General features: G+C 48.6%; 1 protein-coding gene across 1 annotated transcript in view; it reads right to left on the reverse strand.

Annotated features, from left to right (window-relative positions):
• Nucleotides 1-21,888, reverse strand: part of LIMD1 (LIM domains containing 1) — a 69,366-nt gene that overhangs the window by 17,546 nt on the left and 29,932 nt on the right. The window contains exon 2 of the mRNA XM_018038296.1: nucleotides 19,269-19,370. Within this exon, the coding sequence (XP_017893785.1) occupies nucleotides 19,269-19,370 (102 nt within the window). The remainder of the gene's footprint in view (nucleotides 1-19,268; nucleotides 19,371-21,888) is intronic.

Here is a 21,888-nt window from a genome sequence, read left to right on the forward strand (position 1 = left end):
AGGCTCAGGGTGAGCACTAATGCGCTGCTTCCCTACAGCCAAGGCGACAAGCACACAAAGAGCCCACCGTTAAGAGGAGCTGCCCAGACATTCAGGAGAACAGTCCCCCGCCACACACACCATCTGGCTGCAAGTCTGCGGCGCGCCCTTGCTCTGCTCTGGGGTGTCCCAACCAGGACGAACCGGTGCGGACGACAGCCAAGGAAGCGAGGCTGCAGCTGCTAAGGAGCCACTAGAGGGAGCCAGGAGGTGGCCTGGAAACGCACAGGACTTCCCAGAGAGGGAGAAAGCTTCTGAGCCAAGGTGTGGCGAACACCCAGCTCTTCTCTTGGAATGGGATCCGGGACGTTCTAAGGAATCTAGGCAGGAATTAGCTTTTTTATTTAATAGAGGGGGCAGATCACCTCTCTTCCAAAAATCACAGAAGAAAAGGATCACACACGCCAAACTCAAACCCTGTAGCATTCTAAGAAAGATAAATGAAAGCTTTTTCACATATGATAACAAAGATTTTTTAAAACAATCACATTTGTTTGTGATGGCTGTCACTGCGTATTTCCGTAAGCTACAGAGAAGACTGGTAATATGATAAGCTCACCCTGGAGAGGAAACTCTTGAATTATTTATCTCTGACTCAGTGGGGCTGTCTGGGACTTAGCTTAGGGAATGAATCAGAAATATGAATAAATGTTTACTTGGATCCAAACTGGCAGCCTTAGAGGAAATGATCACATAAAGCAGAGTACATTTAAATGTAACATGTAGCCATTTAAAATACCCTTCAAATAAGTGTTTCAGTGGTATGAGAAAATGCTTTACTAGAGGAGAATACTCAAATTACGTTAGTAAGGGAAAAACGCAAGCTAGATTGCCCATGCATTTACGGCACAATTCCATTTTGGTAACCTATGCCCACACACACACCATTGATGCTAAAGAAAAAGAAAAAGGAAGACTGCATACTGAAACGAATAGGTTTTAGCACTGGTTGATAGTACTACAGGAAAATTTCACTTTCTATTTTATATTTTTCTTTCCAAAACTTATCTAATGTTATATAGCACTGACAGGCTTATTCAAAGGAAATTTCACTTACCACTTTATGCTTTTCAATAGTTACAAAATTTTTCTATTATTAAATACAGTAGAAGATGGTCTGAGAAATTTCACCTTCTGCTTCACACATTTTAAATTTTTCTAGAATCATGTATTCATAATCTGAGAAACAATACTGTCTTCTTAATTTTCAAATAAAACTCATGTAATAATGTGAAAAGTTAAAAAAAAAAAAGGAAGATTCAATTACGTAATGAAGAAATCTAAAGAAAAAAGACTGGAAAGGAAAGCTGTCCAAGAATGATAGTGTCTCTCGGTAGACATACATGGTATCTGAATGACTGTGGAGGGTGAGGCAGGAGGTCACTAGTGGTTTGCTTCTTTATACCCTCCTAAACCTCCCAAAACTTAATAATAAGCAGGTGTCAGTTTGATGATCATTCTAAAAAGTGCCCAGCTGGCCAGACAAATCCTCTCCCTGCCAGGTCCCAGAGCTGAGGAGTCCCATGTCCAGACGCCAGAGGCGGGGGCAGCAGGCAAAGGCTGCATCTCAGAGGCAGGGGCAGCAGGCAAAGGCTGCATCTCTGTTTCCTTTATTACCAAAAATATATAAAGAAACAAGGACTTCCCCCACAGACCCAAGAAGGTGGGGCCTTCCTCTGCTTTGAAGGACTCAAACTCTAGTTTTCACGAAAGTTTTAAAAGATCCACTCCCCCCCCAACCCCGAGTTTAGAAACTGACTTCCACACCCATAGTTAGTTTGCATTTTGTCAAAGTGAGAGAAAGCAACTAACATCTGTTGATGGCCTCCTGTTGTTTCAAGCACCGTATTTAGAAGTTTCATACACTAAAAAAAGTTTTTAAAGTGTCTGAATACACTGCCACACACGTTATTACATCATTAGCCCCCTGCTGTTCCCACCTTCCATGTTCCTTTCAGAGACATTTCCCAAACCACTCCCTGCCTCCTACTCCAGGATGCACTCAGTGGGGAAAGAATTCACCAAAGAATCAGGCAGAAACAGGACCCATCACGTGTCGACATTACGGAGCCGTGTGGGGATGCAGGAACTGGGGATCACTGGACACGACAGCCAGTGATCTGTGGCCAGCAGTCTGGGCTTCCTCTTCTCTTTCATAAAGACGCCATGTGTTGTTGTCAACTCGCTCTGGCGTGCCTGACTCTTTGCGACCCCATGGACTGCAGCCCACCAGGCTCCTCTGTCCGTGGGATTTCCCAGGAAAGAATACTGGAGTGGGTTGCCACTTCCTTCTCCAGGGGATCTCCCAAGCCAGGGATCAAACCCACATCTCCTGCACTGGCAGGCGGATTCCTTACCACTGAGCCACCAGGGAATCCCTAAAGACACCATGGAAAGTGAGTGTTAGTTGCTCAATTATGTCCAGCTCTTTGTGACCCCATGGACTGTAGCCTGCTGGGTTCCTCTGTGTATGGAATTCTCCAGGCGAGAATACTGGAGTGGGTAGCCATTTCCGTCTCCAGGGGATCTTCCCGACCCAGGGACTGAACCCAGGTCTCCTGCATTGCAGGGGGATTCTTTACCATCTGGGCCACCAGGGTACTTACAGGTCAAACAATATCATCTCCACTTCATACATTAGGAAGGCTCAGCGAGGCTCGCCCAGGTAATAAATGGGCAGGCTGGAAGCCAGGCTGTCTGACGCTGACGTGTGCGCTTGTTCCATTGCACCGTGAGCCCACCTGCACAGTTTAACACTTGCTGAGTACACACCGCCATGTGGAATCCAGTCTCTCTCTCCCTACTAGGGAATGGGGAAGGGCGTTTCCATTTTTTAAAGTTCTTTCTATGTACTGGGCATTTTACCTACCCTGTATCCCTTTAACTGTCTTGACAGTTCTGTAAAAATCCCTTGTGATGGCACCCATGTGGGATATAACTTGACGGTGACAACCCCCATCTTTTCCCTAGGCATACTGAAGGAAGGTAAGGCCACGCAGAAAACAGCAAGCAAACTCATCTTGAAAAGCAGGGAGGCAGAAATAAGGTATTCTCCAAGCTGAATCACTCTAGATCTAGCCAATGAAACAGACACCGATGAACTGGGAAATTCCTGGAATCACAGCCCCTGTCCTTAAAGTTCCAGGCAAGTGCAGGACCCCGAACCATCCTCACTGACAAATAAGCTAGAGCAGCCGAGCACCACCAGGTGGCGCCAGACCACAGCCAAGACGGGACAGGCAGGCCACACAGCAGGGCTGAGAACTCCAGGCTGGTGGGCGTTGGAGGTTAGCTGGGGTCTTCTCATTAAACCTGGCAATATTATGACCCCAGACTTTAAGCAGTTTAACTCCACTTATGGCACTGTATGCAGTTTCACTGAGTCTTCATGTTGCAGATGAGGAAACAAAAAGCTAAAGGGGTCAAGAAAATTTGGCTGTCTGGCCAAGGCCAAGTACAAGAGCTGGGGTTTGAACCCAGGCCTCACAAGAAACCCACTCCAGGATTCTTGCCTGGGAAATCCCATGGCCAGAGGAGCCTGGTGGGCTACAGTCCATGGGGTCGCAAAGAGTCGGACACAACTGAGGGACTACACAACTCACTGGTGCCAGGTGAACACCCTTTCCATCGCACTGTACTATCCCTTTGCCCTGGAACAGGCTGTGGGAGGGGAAGACGGTGGACGTCTAGACCTTCCCAATGATACTTCTTCCCCATGTGACTCCCCTGAGTGGTGGTGACAAGCCGCAGTCCTCACACTTCCGATGGTGGCACGTATTTGGAGCCAGCAGAGCCGTGCCAGAGCTCACACAGACCGGAAGATAAAGCAGAACGGCCAAGGCGTGAACACGAGGAAACAGGCCTGCGGTTCTCAGACTTCAGCGTGCTTCAGGCCACCTGTCAGGTGTGCTAACACACAAGGTTTCTAGGGCCCCTCCTCAGAGATTCTGACTCAGTAGTTCCGGGAGGGGCCTGAGGATCCGCCTGTCGGACGACTTCTCAGGTGCTGCTGACCGTGCCGGTCCGGGACCACACTTGGAGAACCACTGACTTGGGCTGCGCCTCGGGCCTGTCTCTGAACCAGCATCTCCACTTGAAGAGGCTCATCTCGGTCCAACAAAAGTGCTAAGCCCTGGACCGGGACTTCCCTGGTGGTCCAGGGGTTGAGAATCCACCTGCCAACGCAGGGCATGTGAGTTCCATCTCTGGTCCGGGAACTAAGATCTCACACGTCACGGTGCGGCTAAACCCGTGTGCCACAGCTACTGAGCCCGCTTGCCCCAGAGCCTGCCCCGCCCTAGAGAAGCCACCGGAACAAGAAGCCCGCACACTACAGCTAGAGAGTAGCCACCGAGCACCGAGCATTGCAACTAGGGGAGGTCCGAGCAGCAACGAAGAGCCTGTGAGCTGCAGGTGAGACCCAGCGCAGCAAAAACTAAGGACCCAGGCCATTCCTGTAACAATCAGCATCAAACACAAAGCTGTTGAGAAGGAAGAAGGTGTGTCGGGTTGCATCTTTAGTTTCAGAATCATCCTGCTTCAAGCAGAGGAAGCCCCTGAAACGGGAAACAGCTGGTGATATGCACACGAAAAATATTCCAAATGAAGAGTTTTTCCAGAGCTATGGAATATAGTAGTCAAAGTCGCTCTTTATTTTCCGATCACAACAATAGCTCATAAAATATTGACTAATACACGTACACACTCAGCAAGAATCCACTCCAAAAAGCCACTTCCCATAGATGCAGTGAATGAATATTTTATATACGTCTACAGGGGCATCTTCAGATGAAAAATGTGGATAAAGTCAGTGTAGTTTAGTGAAGGAAAGAGCAGCTGAGGACGACACGAGAGAGGTCAGCCACTTAGTGTGACAAATAAAACTAAACTTGCAATACTCACCATTCTTCCTGATTTCTAGAAATAGAAACAGCTCATCTATTCTGGAAAACTAATTGGCCCTTAGCGTTAAGGCCTTACCGCAAATTTGTTTCCAAAATATCTCCCTTAAAAGTAACAATGCAAAGATTTCCCGACAATGAAGATACTTGCTGAGAGATGTAAAAACCAGCAGTCCTTCAGATATGTTTTTATTGTACTGTTCCAGCTGGTAACTTCTACCTGCGCCATCCACAGTGGCTACCAGCCCATGTGTGGCCATTGATGTGTAATTCTCGATTATTCAAAATAACATAAAAAAATTCAGTTCAAGGGCTTCCCGAGTGACAACAGTAAAGAATCCTCCTGCCAATGCTGGGGACGTGGGTTCGATCCCTGATGCGGGAAGATCCCACGTGCCGCAGGGCAGCTAAGCCCGTGGGCCACCACTGACGCCTGTGCACCCTGGAGCCCGTGCTCCACAGCAAGAGAAGCCGCTGCAATGAGAAACCCACACATCACGAGAGAGCAGCCCCGATCGGCGTAACTGGAGAAGAGCCGTGCACCAGTGAAGACCCGCACAATGAAATAAACAAATCCTTTCTTAAATTCAGTTCAGGAGGAGGAAATGGCAACCCACTCCAGTATTCTTGCCTGGGAAATCCCATCGACAGGGGAGCTCGGCGGGCTACAGTCCATGGGGTCGCAAAACAGTCGGACACGACTCGACGACCAAACGAGAACAGCGTTTCAGTGCATAATAAAATAAAATGTCTGCTCAAAAAAAAAAAAAAAAAAATGAGTTTAAGCTTCCTCAAGCAGGGTCTGGGGAAGGAGCGGCAGGCATCACGTCAGGCTTCGAGGGTGGACGAGGAACATAAGGCATTCCAGCACAATCAGGAGGAGGAGCAGAAGAAACTCGAGGAGCTAAAAGCAAAGGGCAAAGGCCCCAGGGAAAGGCCGCTCGGCCACCTGTGGAATTAAGAAATCCGGCAAAGAGGAAGCTATTCCTTGTGCAGAGGCAATGATGAGCCTTCGTTCCATTCCTGTGTAAACATCTGGATTCACTGCCGTAACAGCTGTTGCCACATATAGCTAGAATTAAATGTTGTCTTGGAACCTACTGTACATTTAAGAATAAACTTTTGTAAAAAAAAAAATCAGTTCAAGTATTTGAACAAGTACATTTCAAGTCCCCGGAGGCCAGTTGTGACCAGGGCAGCTATGGAACAGCTGTGTCATTCACAGAGGCCTACCTGATCTACTTCTGCTTTCCCAGAACAGGTGAACTGTTAGAAGACATTGCTAGTAACAAAGCAACAGAAAGAAGCCAAGCACACTGGCTGGGTTCCGATGAACAGTCCACCTGGATTCCATAGGCTCACGCCGGCCCAGTGGGACGAACATCAGAGCAGCAGAAGTGGGAAAGCGCTCAGGCTGGGGTCCTCGGCTTCTGCTTCCCAGCAGTGAGAGGCTGGCCGGTCACCTACACCCCTGGGTCCCTGCATAGAAGGTATCATGGAGAGGACAAGGTTAGGGATGACAGAGGGCCCAGCACAGCACCAGTGCATACTAAGCATGTGCCGTACGTCACTGCTGCCAGGACCCCATCGAACACCTTCAAGGAAAAAAATCCCCTCCACCTCCGTCTCCCTCTTTGTCCAAAACCTCCAGATCACTGCTGCTTTCTCAGTTTTTCTGTGAGCAAGGGCCAAGTCTCGGGGGTTTTTCTTTCATTTCCATCTGCCAGACTTATTTTCTCATAAAATACAATAACGTGGGGAAATGAAAACATATGAAACCCAAGCCCCAATTGGCTTTGTCAGGCTGTTATGAAAGTGTTCAATGTCTGTTGAAGTGTTAGGAAAAGCCTCATGTCTGTGCTTCTGCCTACTGGCCAGCACTGGTCGAGGACCACACTCTTGAGCAGCCCACTCCACACTCCAATCCTGTTCTAAACCGCCGCTCTGGAGTCCTTTTTTTTTTGTTTTTTTTCCTTACAGTTTTACAAATCCATTCTCTTCTTGTTTTCCACGTCCGTTCTCCCAGACCATCATCATCTGGGTCAGGGAAGAGAACGCTGCACAGAAAAAAAAAATCCCGGAGCTTCGCAGAGGGTCTCCTTGGAGGATTTAGCAGAGCACAGATCAGCACAGACATGTGAGGAAAATAACCACAGCTGGGGCCGAAAGACAGCCAGAAGCATGAGAGAGAACAGTGCCTGACGTTCACAAGGGCCGGAAACGGTCTGGTCCCAGCAGACAGACGGGAGGATGCATAATAATCCAGGCGATGCTGAGTAAGGCTGTGCCCTGTGTTGGAAGGGATAGTTAACCCTAGACTGAGGTCTGCTGTATAAAGAAAGCTGAGCGCTGAAGAATTGATGCTTTTGAACTGCAGTATTGGAGAAGACTCTTGAGAGTCCCTTGGACTGCAAGGAGATCCAACCAGTCCATCCCAAAGGAGATCAGTCCTGGGTATTCATTGGAAGGACTGATGCTGAAGCTCCAATACTTTGGCCACCTGATGTGAAGAACTGACTCATTTGAAAAGCCCCTGATGCTAGGAAAGATTGAAAACAAGAGGAGAAAGGGATGACAGAGGATGAGATGGCTGGATGGCGTCACTGACTCAATGGACATAAGTCTGAGCAAGGTCTGGGAGTTGGTGATGGACAGGGAGGCCTGGGGTGCTGCAGTCCATGGGGTCGCAAAGAGTCAGACACGACTGAGTGACTGAACTGAACTGAGGTCTGCTATAAACTCACTTAGCAAATCATAAAAACCACCCTGGAAAGGATCACTGTTTCCAAGTAACTTATCTGCACCCCAGAAGATTTAACTGCTCAAGAAGATTTAATAGAATGTAAAAACACCCAGGACTCAATAAGGTATGGTTCACAATGAGTGGCTTCCAGTCAAAGATGATCCGGTAGGCAAAGAAGCAAGAAAACACATCCCATAATGAAGAAAATAATCCATCTGCGGAAATCAACCCAGGTCTGACACAGACATTAGAATTAGCAAAGGACAAGCTACTGTTGTTCTACTCCATGCAACAGTAAATAACTTTGCCCCCAAAGTTAACCAGCGACCCAGAAGATATCAAGAGGCCCAGACTGACCTGCTAGAGATGAAAAGGATGTCAGAGATGAAAGAGACACTGAATGGGATTAAACACAGATTGCACATTGCAAGAAATAAAATCTATGACATTAAAGGCACAGCAACTGTCCGAAATGCAACAGAGAGGAAAAGAATTTGAGTTATGAAAGGGCCGTGAAGTGAGCCGTGGGACAACTTCAAGGTGCCAAAACAGGAATTCCTCAGCAGCCTGGCAGTTAGGACGCGGCGCTTTCATTGCCGAGAGTGTTGATTCAACCCCTGGTGTGGAACTAAGACTGCAAGCTAGAGTGTAGAGGGAGAAAAAAAAAAAAAAAAATATATATATATATATGCGCCAAACCAAGGGATCACTGAATCCCTGAAGTGGAGGCTCCAGGGGAGAATGGCAGAAAATCTGAAGAAATGATGGCCAAAAATACTCCAGATTCGATGAAGATTTAAAGCCACAGACCCAAAAAGTTCAGCAAATCTCAAGCAAAGGAAGCATGAAAAGTACACCAGGGACATCATGATCAAAGTTCTCAAAATCAATGATGGAGAGAAAACCTTAATCAAAGGAAAAAGACGTTACATACGAAAAGACAAAGATAAAGATCGCATTGGATTTCTCGTTGAAAACAAGACAAGCACGAAGACAGCGAAACAACATCTTTAAAGACAAAATAAAAAGCTGTCGACCTAGAATTATACACCCAGCAAATATATATATATATTTCTATTTATATATTTTAGGACAATTTATATCTTTTATAACCATTATAAAAGGCGGTATATCTTTTACAATATTATATCTTTTAAACCAGTGTGAAGTAAGAATGAATTAAGACATTCAAAAGCCGAAAGAATTCTTTACAGGCAGATCAGCACTACCAAAAAAAAAAAAAAAGTTAGTCTTTCCAGGACAAAGAAAATGGAACCAGATGAAAACCTGGATCTAAACAAAGGAATGAAGAGGACCAGAAACAGTAACTGATCTCTTTCTTATTAGTTAAATCTCTTTAAAAGATAATTGATTAGCGCAATGGAATAAAATTGAAAGACCATAAGTGAACCCTAACATTTAGCATCAATTAATTTTTGATGAATATCCCAAGACAATCCAATTGATAAAGAGTGGTCTCTTCAACAGATGGTGCCGGGAAAACTGGCTGTCCACAGGCAAAAGAACGGATTTGAACTTCTGCCTCACACCACATGCAAAAATGAACTCAAAATGGATCAGAGTTCAACCTAACAACTAAAACTATAGAACTCTTAAGAAAATATGGGCATGAATCTTTGTGACCTTTGACAGGGCTACGTTTACTTAGATAAAGCACCAAAACCACAAGAAACAAAAGAAAACAGAGATAAATTGGATGACATCAAAATTAAGAACTTTCGTGCTGCAAATAATAATATCAAGAAAGAGAAACAACGGTACACAGATTAAGAGAGAATATTGGCAAATTATACCTGATAGATGTATATGAAAAACATATAAAGAACTATTAAAGTGTAACAATAGAAAGACAAATAACCCAACTAAAAATGGGTAAAGGGTCTGAATAGATTTTTTCCAAATAAGACATACAAACAAGGCCATGAGAAAAATGCTCCACATTACTGGTCATCAGGGAAATGCAAATCAAAACCACACTGAGATTCAGCTTCACACTCACTAGGATGGTCAGACTCATTCAGATAATCACAGGTGCTGGCAGGAAACGTGGAGACATTGGAACATTCAGACACTGCTGGTGGGAATGTGAAGGTGTCGCCACTTTGCAAAACGGTTCCTCAAAAAGCTAAACGTGGAGTTGCCATATGACCCACCAATGCCACTCCTAGGTGTCTATCCTAGAGAACTGAAAAAAAATATGTCCACGCAAGAACATGCACAGGGATCCTCACAGCGGCAAACGGCCAAAAAGTGGAAAGGAGTATCCACTGACCGATGAATGAATAAAATGCAGTCCATCTGTACAATGGGCTATTGTTCAGCCATGAAGAGTGATGAAGTTCTGATACACCCTACAGCGTAGTTGACTCTGGCTAATATGATGCTAAGTATTAATAAAAGAAGCTAGTTACAAAAGACCATATACCTATGAATCCATTGGTATGGAACATCCAGAATAGGCAACGCTATAGAGGAGAGGTTGCTTCAGGCTAGAGGATGGGGGATGGGGAGCAGGGTAATGGGTAACTGCCACCTTTATGCCCCCCGATATTTCCTCAGGGCCAACTGTGCTCTGCCTTACGGTAAAGGTGCCAGATAGAGGGAAAAATCAAGATCAGTTAAACACTGTCCCCATTCTCCCAAAACTAACCTCAGAGGGGGAGGCACAGGCCCTGAAGCAGTTTCAACCTAATCATATTTCCTCACACCCCAACACAGGTATGGTGTTCCTGAGATGGATCCGAGACCTGTACCCGAGGGGCCACAGCAGAGACCGCAGTGGAGGACACCGCTCAGAGAGCGACGAGCACCTGTTGGGATGAAGCGGGAGGCACAGGGGTAGGAACGGGGTGGGTGACGTTCAGTGCAGCCAGAGGCTCCCAGGGACACGGGGTGGAGGAGACGGTGGCAAGAGAGCGGACGAGAAAGGGGCTGGAAGTACGTGGAGGAATCTCAGCGTCAAGTAAAGGAATCAGACTATGATGTTATGAGAAGAAGTGGCTGAGGTCTCGGAGCTGGGGAGTGGTGCTGTGCTCAGAGGCCAGCTGTGTGGATGGGGCTGCGCAGGGCAGCCGACAGGACCTGAGGCGGTTAGGAGGAACAGAGAGGGTCTTCCCCCCGTGGTGGACTCAGACAACCAAACCCCCCAGTGGTGGCCAGGAACTGGATCTGCCAGACTCCCAGGCTGGCCGGTGCCCCAGCGGTGCCTTGAAAACCCAACCACAGGATCCACGCCTGCCCCCCGTGGTCAGGGTTCTCTTCCGCTTTAAACCTTAACTGGCAGGAAGGTCACGCTGGCTTTGAAACATCAGGTCAACAGACTCGTATGCGGCAGATGCTTCAGAAGACCACAGGGCGATGAGGAAGGAGCATCAGACGTACTTCTAACTGGGAGAAACAGAACATAAAAGCAAGCACCGTGATGACCTCTGAGCGCTTGAAATGCGGCTAGCGTGACTGAGGAATTAAAACTTTTATTTCATCTTAATTAGTGCAGTTTCCATTTAAACAGCCACACGCAGCTACTGACTACCATATTGGACACTGCCAGTCTCGACTTCCTAAACCACGGTTCACTTATCAGTAAGAAACGATCTGTAAGTTTATTGTCTTTAGCACTTTATACATCACAAAGGCAATATAGCCACATTGTGAAAAAAAAAATACATGTGGGAGAAGAAAATCACCCATAACCCCCAAAACAAAACAAATAATGTCAGTTCTGGAGAATCCTGCAGGCAGAGCAGCCTGGCAGACTATGGTCCACAGGGTCGCAAAGAGTCGGACCCGGCTGAAGCGGCTTGGCGCGCATGCACGCTCACACGGGCGGCATCTTTGCCAGGGTTGTCACCCCAGTACTATCATTAGGCCAAAATCTGGGTGCCCAGTGGCCCGGTCAAGTCGACACATAAAATGAACCGTCACAGGGCCAGGGTGGGAGACGGAAGTGTAGAAGACGATGTGAGAGATGGACCATCTGAGCGAGGGGAGATGCTCTCAGCAGGATGAGATCACCAAGAAGGCCCGAGCCGTGACTGATGGAAGCACAAAGCTCAGCCTCCTGTGAAAGCTCTCACTCCCTAAATCCGGGCGTCTGGCACACGTGTTAGTTAGCATGCAGTGAGCCCCGCTGCGTGTCAGGGCACCCTCCACTCTGCGTTTAGAGTTGAGGAGACCCTGGGTCCCACCAGGGGTCCCCTTTGGTCTGGTTATACTGAGGGGATGGGTACAGATTTCCACCCTCACCATGCGTGTGCAAGTATCAGGTGCTTGGAATGCGGATGTGGCAATCAACGACACAGGTCGCACAGGAGTCACCCTCACACCATGGCTTAGAAGTCCCAGGCTCCTCCCGTGTCCCAGGCACAAAGAAGCTGACGCCTTCCCGCTGTCAGGGATGTCATGGCCTCGGATGGCAGCAACACAGTCCGCGCTGGGAAGCCAACTCTGCTCCCAATTCTGCTGCGTGCGGCAGAAGGGGATTTGCTGGAGAGGGACACGTGACCCTGTGACCACGCGCCAAGTAAAATCCTCTCCTCTGACCCGCGCAGCCCTTGGCTCAGCTCCGTCTATTCTGGTGGTTTCCTGATTCTGCCCTCGCCCGCTGGCTCCCTTTGTTATCTGCCCACTCTCCCTTTCTCACATTCTTGTCTTCAGCTTTTCCCCGAGATCCAGCTGACTCATTCAGCTCACACGCCAATGCTGAACTATCGGGAATGACTCAGCAGCTCAGAAAACTCAGGGATCAAAGGGCCTAAGGAGGAACAGCCCTCTAATGAAAGCCCTTAATCCGTTTCTCTCCTATGGGTACATCACACCCGCTACCGAATTCTGACTCCCCTATTCCAAGTACCAGGCCGCTCTTCTGCATTCACACATCGAAAATATCCCCGAACCCAATCTTTGCTGTCACATAGCACCCAGGCAGAACTGAACCTGAGACGTCACGGCAAGATCCCGTGTCTCTCTAAGCAAAGCTCATTAGATACAGTGGCTGCGAGCAAGGGCTGTGGGTCCACACGGTCCTGGTTTCCAGTGTCAACCAGGCTATATTTAACATCGATATAACCAACCAGAAGGAAACTCAACTTTCCAAGCCTCTGCTCATCTGTGAAATGAGAGTAATAACAATGCTGAACTCTCTCAGGTTGATACGCCAATTCAATGAGCTGGTGGAGGGCTCGGGGCACGGTCAGGCCAGCATAAGTTAGAAAGCTTACCTGTGAATTACTTATAAATACTGAGATGACTCCTAAGAAAGCAGGCCTGCCATGAATTAAAGGGAGACCTCCCTAATTCAGGCTAGACTATTTCAGAGTCTGGACATCTCCAAAAGCTGGGTTGCTGAGGCGGCATATACAAAGTCAACGAAACATCACTTTGCCAACAAAGGTCCATATAGTCAAAGCTATGATTTTTCCAAGAGTCACGTGCAGATGTGAGAGTTGGACCATAAAGAAGGCTAAGCGCTGAAGAATTGATACTTTTCAACTGTGGTGCTAGAGAAAACGCTTGAGAGTCCCTTGGACAGCAAGGAGATCAAAACCGTCAATCCTAAAGGAAATCAACCCTGAATATTCATTGGAAGGACTGATGCTGAAGCTGAAACTCCAATACTTTGGCCATCTGATTCAAAGAGCTGACTCATTAGAAAAGACCCTGATGCTGGGAAACATTAAGGGCAGGAGGAGAAGGGGTCTACAGAGGCTGAGATGGTTAGATAGCATCACTGACTCAACGGATATGAGTTTGAGCAAACTCTGGGAGATAGTGAAGGACAGGAAAGCCTGGCATGCTGCAGTCCATGGGGTTGCAAAGAGTCGGATATGACTAACAGAAACGAAACACCCTCCAAGGACCCTCTGGTACTTTAGCTGTGACCTTCCTGGTGGATAAATCATCAGTCACTGATTTATTCACTAAGAACCTCTGTCCCACAAATCTGGGCTTATTTCTAGTTGTTTCATTTACTCAAAGGGATGGATTGGCATTTCTGGTGTTCTCAGGGCCGACTCTAACTCTATAGAGAGAGTTCCCCAGATGTTTAGTCGACTAGTCATGTCTGAATCTTTGCGATTCAGGCTCCGCCAGGCTCCTCTGTCCATGGGGATTCTCCAGGCAAGCATACTGGAGTGGGTTTCCATTCCCTTCTCCAGCGGCTCTACCCGACCCAGGGTCGAACGCTGGTCTCCGGCACTGGAAGGCAGATTTCACCACCTGGGAAGCCCCTTTTTCCAGGTGGGGTCTAAATAAAGGTGTGAGATCTCACCAAACAAGCCCTCCACTGCCTTTAACAAGCATGGATGTTTGGGTTTGGGCAGGTGGGATGGGCAGTGGCATACACTCCTAGTTTTGCTGTGTGCCTTCCCTCAGGTACGGTTGGCAGATCACAGTGCCCGCGTCCCTCCAGGAACACCAGCATCACAGTCACCTGCTCCGGCCGCGACCTGCACACCTCAGCCCTGTCCCGGGAGGGGCCCCATCCGCCCTCCTCCGGGCTCAGGCCCACGCTGGGCATACTGGCCTCGGCACTGCCTGCCCCCAAGACCAGGGCAGCCTCATGGTCCATGGGCTTCCGGACAGGAGCATCTCTTATCTAGTCCGTTATTTTCTGATCCACGCAGCTGAAAAATAGTAGGGGCTGTGACCCAGGAAATCGGTTTCACCCATGATTCCAGGGTGGAATTTATTTAGTTTTTACAAGACGAACAAAAGCTTACTTTCTGGATCTAAAACAGCCTGGTGTGAGGACACAGAGTCTGGACTTCTCTCTGCCTCATAGTTTCTTCTGGAAGGTGCCAAGGAGACTTTACTTGACTCCACAAGCCCAGCAAACTTTTTCTTCCTTCTTGTTCAGCCTCTCTCGAGCCCCAGACAGGCGCCAGCTTCTCCTCAGACCGGCCACTTGACACAAGGTATCCAGACACGCGGCATGTGGCTGCTGGCCAAGGGCGTGCCCTCCCCTCACCCAACTGTGCCCACAGCTCCTGTAGAGCCTCCAGCTGGGGGCACGGCCGCCTTGGGTGGGCAGAGCCCATTGCGGGAGAGAGAGACCCACTGCACACATCTCCATGGCAACCAAACATACCCACCGCTGGAGGAGCCCTTGAGAAAGAACTTTAACAAACCACATAAACGCCCACGCATCATGGCCTGAATGCTTGCTTCTGGGAACCAGCTCCAAGGAAGCAACTCACTAGAGGGAGAAAAACACAGGCACAAAGACACTTGCTGGAGCCGTGTGTAATGTGCGCATGTGTGGCTGACTCGCTGTGCTATACAGCACAAACTAACACAATACTACAAAGCGACGCTACTCCAATAAAAATTGAACCAACAAGAAACCCCAGACACGCCCTGTGCCGTCAAACTGTCGAACGGCTCCGCCGACAGCCATGTAACTATTAAAATTATTAAAAATGAAACAACTTATTTTAAAGCCAGTAAAACGACCACTAACGTAATGAATGTAACCGTGTAACTAACAACATTATCACTGTTATTACAAAGATGACAGACATGGGTGAATGTATGCCACAACATTAAATCAAAAGGGATACAATATCGGTGTACAAGAGGACAACTCTAAAAAATGCATATTCAGTTCAGTTCAGTCGCTCAGTCGTGTCCGACTCTTTGCGACCCCATGAATCGCAGCACGCCAGGCCTCCCTGTCCATCACCAACTCCCGGAGTTCACTCAGACTCACGTCCATCAAGTTGGTGATACCATCCAGCCATCTCATCCTCTGTTGTCCCCTTCTCCTCCTGCCCCCGATCCCTCCCAGCATCAGAGTCTTTTCCAATGAGTCAACTCTTCGCATATAAAAGTGGACAAAATCCAGAAGGGAAAATGTGAGTGAAAATACCTGTTCTAGAATGACAACAAGATGGGTTTCTGTCTTTGAAACTTTTTGTGGCTGTGATATTGTTCCCACAACTAAAAATGAACTAGACATTGTTGCCTGTTGGCAGATGGGGAACTGCCACCATCCAGAGGCAAGAGGTTTGTCTGGGCGTGTAGACACCTTGGGATCGGAAAGGGGCTACGGACCACGTGTCCAGTCAGCTTGTCCAGGACTGGCTGCTGAGCACCCCAGAGCTCACACGGCAGCCATCGGTCCTTTCGTCTCAGTGTCCTCCTTTCCGGGGTGTGCGAGAGGGATAGAGGCACCTCTGACAGGCCCTTTCTGTTGCTCACAAAGGGAATAAATTGTCTGAACCTAGAAACAGCTCATTTTCTCTCTAATGGTCAAATCCATCAGGCCTCAGCCTTGCCTTGTAAGTGCGTGAGAGCTCAACAAGACGCCAGGTTATGTTTCGATAAAGTATCAACAAGACCGAAGAAGCGAGTGTGAGAGAGTGCAGGTGTGTGCACGCATGTGTGTGTACACAACGGTGTTTCAAGCCAGATTATTTTCACAAACGAAATGAGGAAACAGAAAAACATACACACACATATGGAAAAAAAAACACTCATCACATACACTTTAACCAACCAAACAAATGTTCCAGGCTAACCTAATCTAGATTTGGAAGCCATGGATTCAGCTCAAACGCTCGGTTTTCAGCCTCGAGAGAGGCCCTTCCCCTCTCTGACCCCATTTTTCTCTTCCACCAACAAAGTCGGGGACGGAGCGGATGAGCCTGGCCCTTACTGTGCCGTGTCCACACACCAAGGCTCACTGAAACACACTCGAAGACCCGCAGAGCCAGGATGCGGGGCAGCCTGGCACCACCTTCCGCTGAAAGCATTCACCGGCAGCAGCAAGTTAACTGAACAAAGGTAGGCCACCGCTGGCGTCCAAGAGAAGCTGCTCAGGCACGTGCCTGGGTCTCCAACCACCCCTGCAAGTGGGGAGGAAGCTGCGTGTTTACCCACAACAGGAGTGCCACCACACTCTGTCCTGAGGCCTGGTTTGCTGGCACCGGAACTGCAGAGACAGTGGTTCATGGTTTATGTGAGAAGGCAGGGTGTGCCTAGTTCGTGCCTTCCTGCTCAGGGAACAAGGAAGGCTTCCTGGGGGAGGAGGCACTGGAGCGGGTGCTAAAGGCGGGACTAAATTTAAATGTGTGCAGTGAGTGGGGAGAGGGGTTTCCAGGGAGCGAATGTGGAAGAGAGAAGTTCAGTCAGACTGTAATAAGAAAGTAGGAGGCAATAAAACAGAGACCAGACCACAAGGGCCTTAAATGCTAGAGCAAGCACAATCCCAAAGCAGCTGTCGTCTTAAGTGTGTGTATCCGCCGTAATTTCAAAATAAACTGATTAAGGAACTGCCAGCTAGTCAAGCGGCCACTGGTGGAACCAACGGACTCAACAATAGCCCTTTGCCCCCAAGGACTTTCTAGTTCAAATGGTAATTGCTGGAGGTATAAAAACAGCCTCTGCTCAATAGTTATTTTCCCTTTTCCTGGAAGATAGAGCAAATAATCAAGAAACAGTTGCAGGAGCCGAGAGCCTGAGATCATTTTTAAAAGAAGGCATGATCACAACTCTACAAATAAGACAACAACACAGGTCAGATATTTTATTTAATTCATCAATTAATGAGAGACCAGTAAGATGTGATTGCCCTCCCAGGTGGCTCAGTGGTAAAGAATGTGCCTGCCAGCGCAGGAGATGTAGAGATGTGGGTTCAATCCCTGGGTTGGGAAGATCCCCACTCTAACATTCTTGCCTGGAACATTCCATGGACAGAGGAGCCTGGTGGGCTACAGTCCATGGGGTCTCGAAGAGTCAGACGTGACTCCGTGAGCACGCACACACACAATAAGGTGTTATACCTGGGAGACAGCAAAGAACCTTCTAGATGCTGGCCATCAGAAATGCTGAACTAAATTGCTTACCAGATGCCAAAACTGGTCATTCTCCACCAGACACAGTTTGCAGTGCTGTGGACAAGAACCACAGGCTTTGCCATCAAGATTTTACAACTTAAGGCTCAAAGGCAAGGAAAGGTCCAGAGACCCAGGGAATCTGATAACCAGGAAAGCCCTATATTCCCACTGCGGATGCTAGGAGATGTGTAATCCATCCCAAGGGAAGTGAAGCGAAAGTCGCTCAGTCGTGTCCGACTCTTTGCGACCCTATGGGCTATACAGTCCATGGAATTCTCCAGGCCAGAATACTGGAGGGGATAGCCTTTCCTTTTCCCAGGGGATCGTCCCAACCCAGGGATCACACCCAGGTCTCCTGCGTTGCAGCCACATTCTTTACCAGCTGAGCTGCCAAGGAAGCCCAATCCATCTGAAAGTCTTCCACAATTTTCCCTACAAAGGTGAATAATGATCAAGGTGGAAACCCTTAGGCATGTGTTTTATGGGAAACCTAAGTGAGGATGAAGCCTGAGGTTGGGAACCAGGCATACACCTGTGTCATCAAGACATGGCAGGCCCATGCCAACCCAGGGAACCTCAGACTGGGAGCCCCGAGGCCCTCAAGGGCTGTGCCACAAATCAGGTAGCAAAGACCCTCCCATTTCTGGAGGCTCCTAAAATGAGGAGCCTGGCACGAATCCCAGGTGCTCAGTCTGGCCATGCCCGGGAGTCACCTGAGGAGCTAATAAATCTCTCATGCCCCACTCTAGAAACCCAGACCTAGAGCTTCCGATTGTGCTGGTCAGGGAGAGGCCACCGCACCTCCCTGGCTTTTAAAATCTCTCCACCTCCCCAACACCACCCTGATGAGTCTAATGAAAAGTCAGGACTAAGGACCACCAGGCCAGACGATAAGACCCCTTTGTCTTGGACACTTAGGGCTTTGTTGTGATGTTCTCTTTCAACTGATGGCTGTCAGCCTCAGTGCAAAACTGGAGGATGTCAGTGGGACATTTTTCAAAAACGCTCCTCAAAATTAATCTTTGCTGGATACCATGAAACAAGCAGAATTCATGACTTGGTCAGACTTGGCAAACAGCCTTCAATGTGCTACAATCTTCCACTATGTTTGCCATTCATTCAAGGAGCAGGCTGCTGAGCTGAGCACAGGCCTGGTCTCCTGATTTGATGTTTTAGGCATAACATCCACAAAGCAGTACAAAGATACCCACAGGTGTTGCTAAGAGGCACCCACACGTGTGTGGCATGCATTCACACAGGCATTCACACGCACACACTCACACTGTTCACTCAAACAGCAGCCTCCAGACGAAAGATCAGGGCCAAAGAGCTAAGAAGGGGCCCCGCTTCACACTGGAGTAACTGATGAGTCACCCTTTTGGTTGGCTGGTCCCCACAGTGGGGGAGATAAATGACAAGAGGGCAGACAACGGTGAATCTCAGCGCTCTCCTCCAAGACCTCTGATGTTATTAGGGATCGCTCAGCTACACCAGAGTGGGCGCCAGGCAGTGCCTGGTACTCTGATGGGCCTTGAGCTAATAGTACAAACCCCTCTTCTAGAGGACACTGTCCTGCCTTCCCGCAGGACCACGCAGGGACGTGGGCCAAGTGTCTCCTGGAAGGATGCTCTTCCGTCTCCTCCCTTCCTCAGTCCTCCTGTTCCTCACCCTGGGCCCCCGCTACCCCTACACACACACACACACACACACACACACACACACACTTACTGCAGGCCGCACAGGTGAAGCATGCGTCGTGGTAGAGGTTCCCCATGGCCTGGCAGGCCTGGCCGGCCCCAAACACCCCCTTGCTGCATTTCACACAGGCTCCTGCAAGGGAAAGAACACAGCAGTAAGTGGGGAGAGAAACACTGTAATGTGAGTCAATAAAAATCAACGGACAAAAGCAAGATACCCAGCCCTCCCCACAACCAGCCCATCCCTGAATCCCGAGGGTCACTCCTCTAGAATGTGTGTGTGTCTCTCTCTTGCTCTCTCCCTCCATCAGTCTCTCAACTCTCAGTCCTTTCCGCTGCAGGAAACAGCCCTGGGCTTGTGTCCACACTCCCTCCACACCAGTGTGTTAATGCTCAGAAAACCTCCACTTCTTGCTTCTTCCTTGTCCAAAGCTTTCAAAGGCTCTCACCAGGGACTTCCCTGGTGGCCCAGTGGCTAAAAGTCCTCACTCCCAATGCAGGGGAGTGAGGGTCCCTGGGTTCAGTCCCTGGTCAGGGAACTAGATCCCAATGCATCAACTAAGACCTGGTGCAGCCAAACAAATGAGTATTAAATTTAAAAAGGCTCCCACCGTTACAAGACAGCATCCAAACGCTGCACCATGATTAACACAGGCCAGATATGCCGGCTAAGTGAAAGCTGCTCGGTCGTGTCGGACTCTCTGCGACCCCATGGCTCCTCTGTCCATGGAATTCTCCAGGCCAGAATACAGGAGTGGGTAGACTTTCCCTTCTCCATGGGATCTTCCCAACCCAGGATCGAATCCAGGTCTCCCGCACTGCAGGCAGATTCTTTACCAGCTGAGCCACAACGGACGCCCAAGAATGCCAGAGCTGGTAGCCTATCCTTTCTCCAGTGAATCTTTCCAACTCAGGAATCGAACCGGGGTCTCCTGCATTGCAGGCGGATTCTTTACCAACTAAGCCCAATATGCAGGCTGGCCAACTTCAAATTATTTCCTTTAAGTCTCAATGGTAACTACTAACGGGGACTTACTAACCTCACTTTTTACAAACAGCGATCAGGCCCCCAAGCCCCAGGCCCGTCAGACAGCGCGCCCAGTGCTCCTTCCTGCCCCCACCCTGGCCCCTGGGTCTCAGCTCCAGGCTCCCCCGCCTGCGCCCCACGCCCACCCTCTGCTCCCTTTATGTGGTCCCTTACGTGGGTCAATCCACATACAGGGGGGTGTTGGCATCTCCCTCCCAAAGAACTCCCTCATTATAGTCAAATGAAAAAAAATTACTATTACGTAAATAATGCATGAATTTTAAAAAAAGATTCAGGAAAGAAATACACCAAAATTATAAAATTATGACTCATTTCACCACTTTGCATCTTCTGTATTAGAAAAAAAAAATCTTACATTGCTTTACAGCCGAAAAAAGTCTAGTCTCAGAAGGTATTTTGTATCTGGTTTTTGATCTTGGCCATGCTGAGAGGCTTGTGGGATCTTAGTTCCTTGACCAGGGATTGAACCCAGGCCACGGCACTAAAAGTACCGAGTCCTAACCACTGGACTGCCAGAGAATTCCCCTGGATCTGTTTAAATGTATTGTACAGTGTTACAATTTTTGAGAAACTGATTATATACTTATATACAATTTTTATATAAAATACAAATAAACATATGTAATTTTTCCAAAATTTAAATGTATATTAAAAGGTCCTCTAGGCTTCCCTCGTGGCTCAGCGGTAAAGAATCGGCCTGCCAATACAGGCCGGGTTCGATCTGTGGTCCAAGGAGATCCCACATGCCAGGGGGGCACCTAAGCGAATGAGTCCCAACTACTGACCCTCTGCTGCAGAGCCCGAGAGCCACAGCTCGTGAAGCCTGTGCGCCTTAGAGCCTGTGCTCCTCAACAGGGACGCTACCGCAATTAGAAGCCCACAGACCGCACCTCGAGCAAGACCGCTCGGCGACGAAGACCTGCCATAGCCAAAAACCAGGAACAGCTTCCCTAGCAGCCAGCAGGGCAACCAGGGGCTCAGCCAGCCTTCCCTGGCTCTATCCAATCTGCCAGGCTGCTCTCGGGCTGCATACTCACAGCCACATTCTGCCTACAGGGCCAAAAGTCCTGTGTTTCAAAGTTCTTATCATTCCAAGCTGATAAACGACTTCACCTTCAAAGGAAGTACAAGCTGACACAGCCTTCATGAAATGAAGCGCACCCGCTCCAACCCCACCCGGCCCACAGAGAACACAGAAGCCCAGGACCCGCACGCCACTTCACCGTCACTCCCTTAGGAAGCAGGTGCGGCCGTCCGTAAGGACGGTCCTGTGTCAGCTGAGAAACCGGCTCCCGAGAGACTTCGCTGTGCACAGCTCTAGGGATCACAAGTGGTGGTTATTCGCCGTGCTTCTGTCAACGTTTTATTATGAAAACTTTCCAGCATGGAAAGAAAAATGGAGAAGAGCCCCATGTGCCCATGACCCCAGTTCTACAATGGATAGTACTTCGCTGCCCGCCCCTCAGTCAACCCTGCCATCCAATTCGTGATGCATTTCACAGTAAGACGCAGAGAGCAGTCCGCTTCATCCCAAACACTTCAGTCTGAATATCATTAATAAGAGTTCATAGTTTGCTTACAGTTATCCTTTTCAAGATTAAAT

This window comes from Capra hircus, chromosome 22, assembly GCF_001704415.2.
Source record: "Capra hircus breed San Clemente chromosome 22, ASM170441v1, whole genome shotgun sequence".
In the NCBI taxonomy this organism is placed as follows: domain Eukaryota; kingdom Metazoa; phylum Chordata; class Mammalia; order Artiodactyla; family Bovidae; genus Capra; species Capra hircus.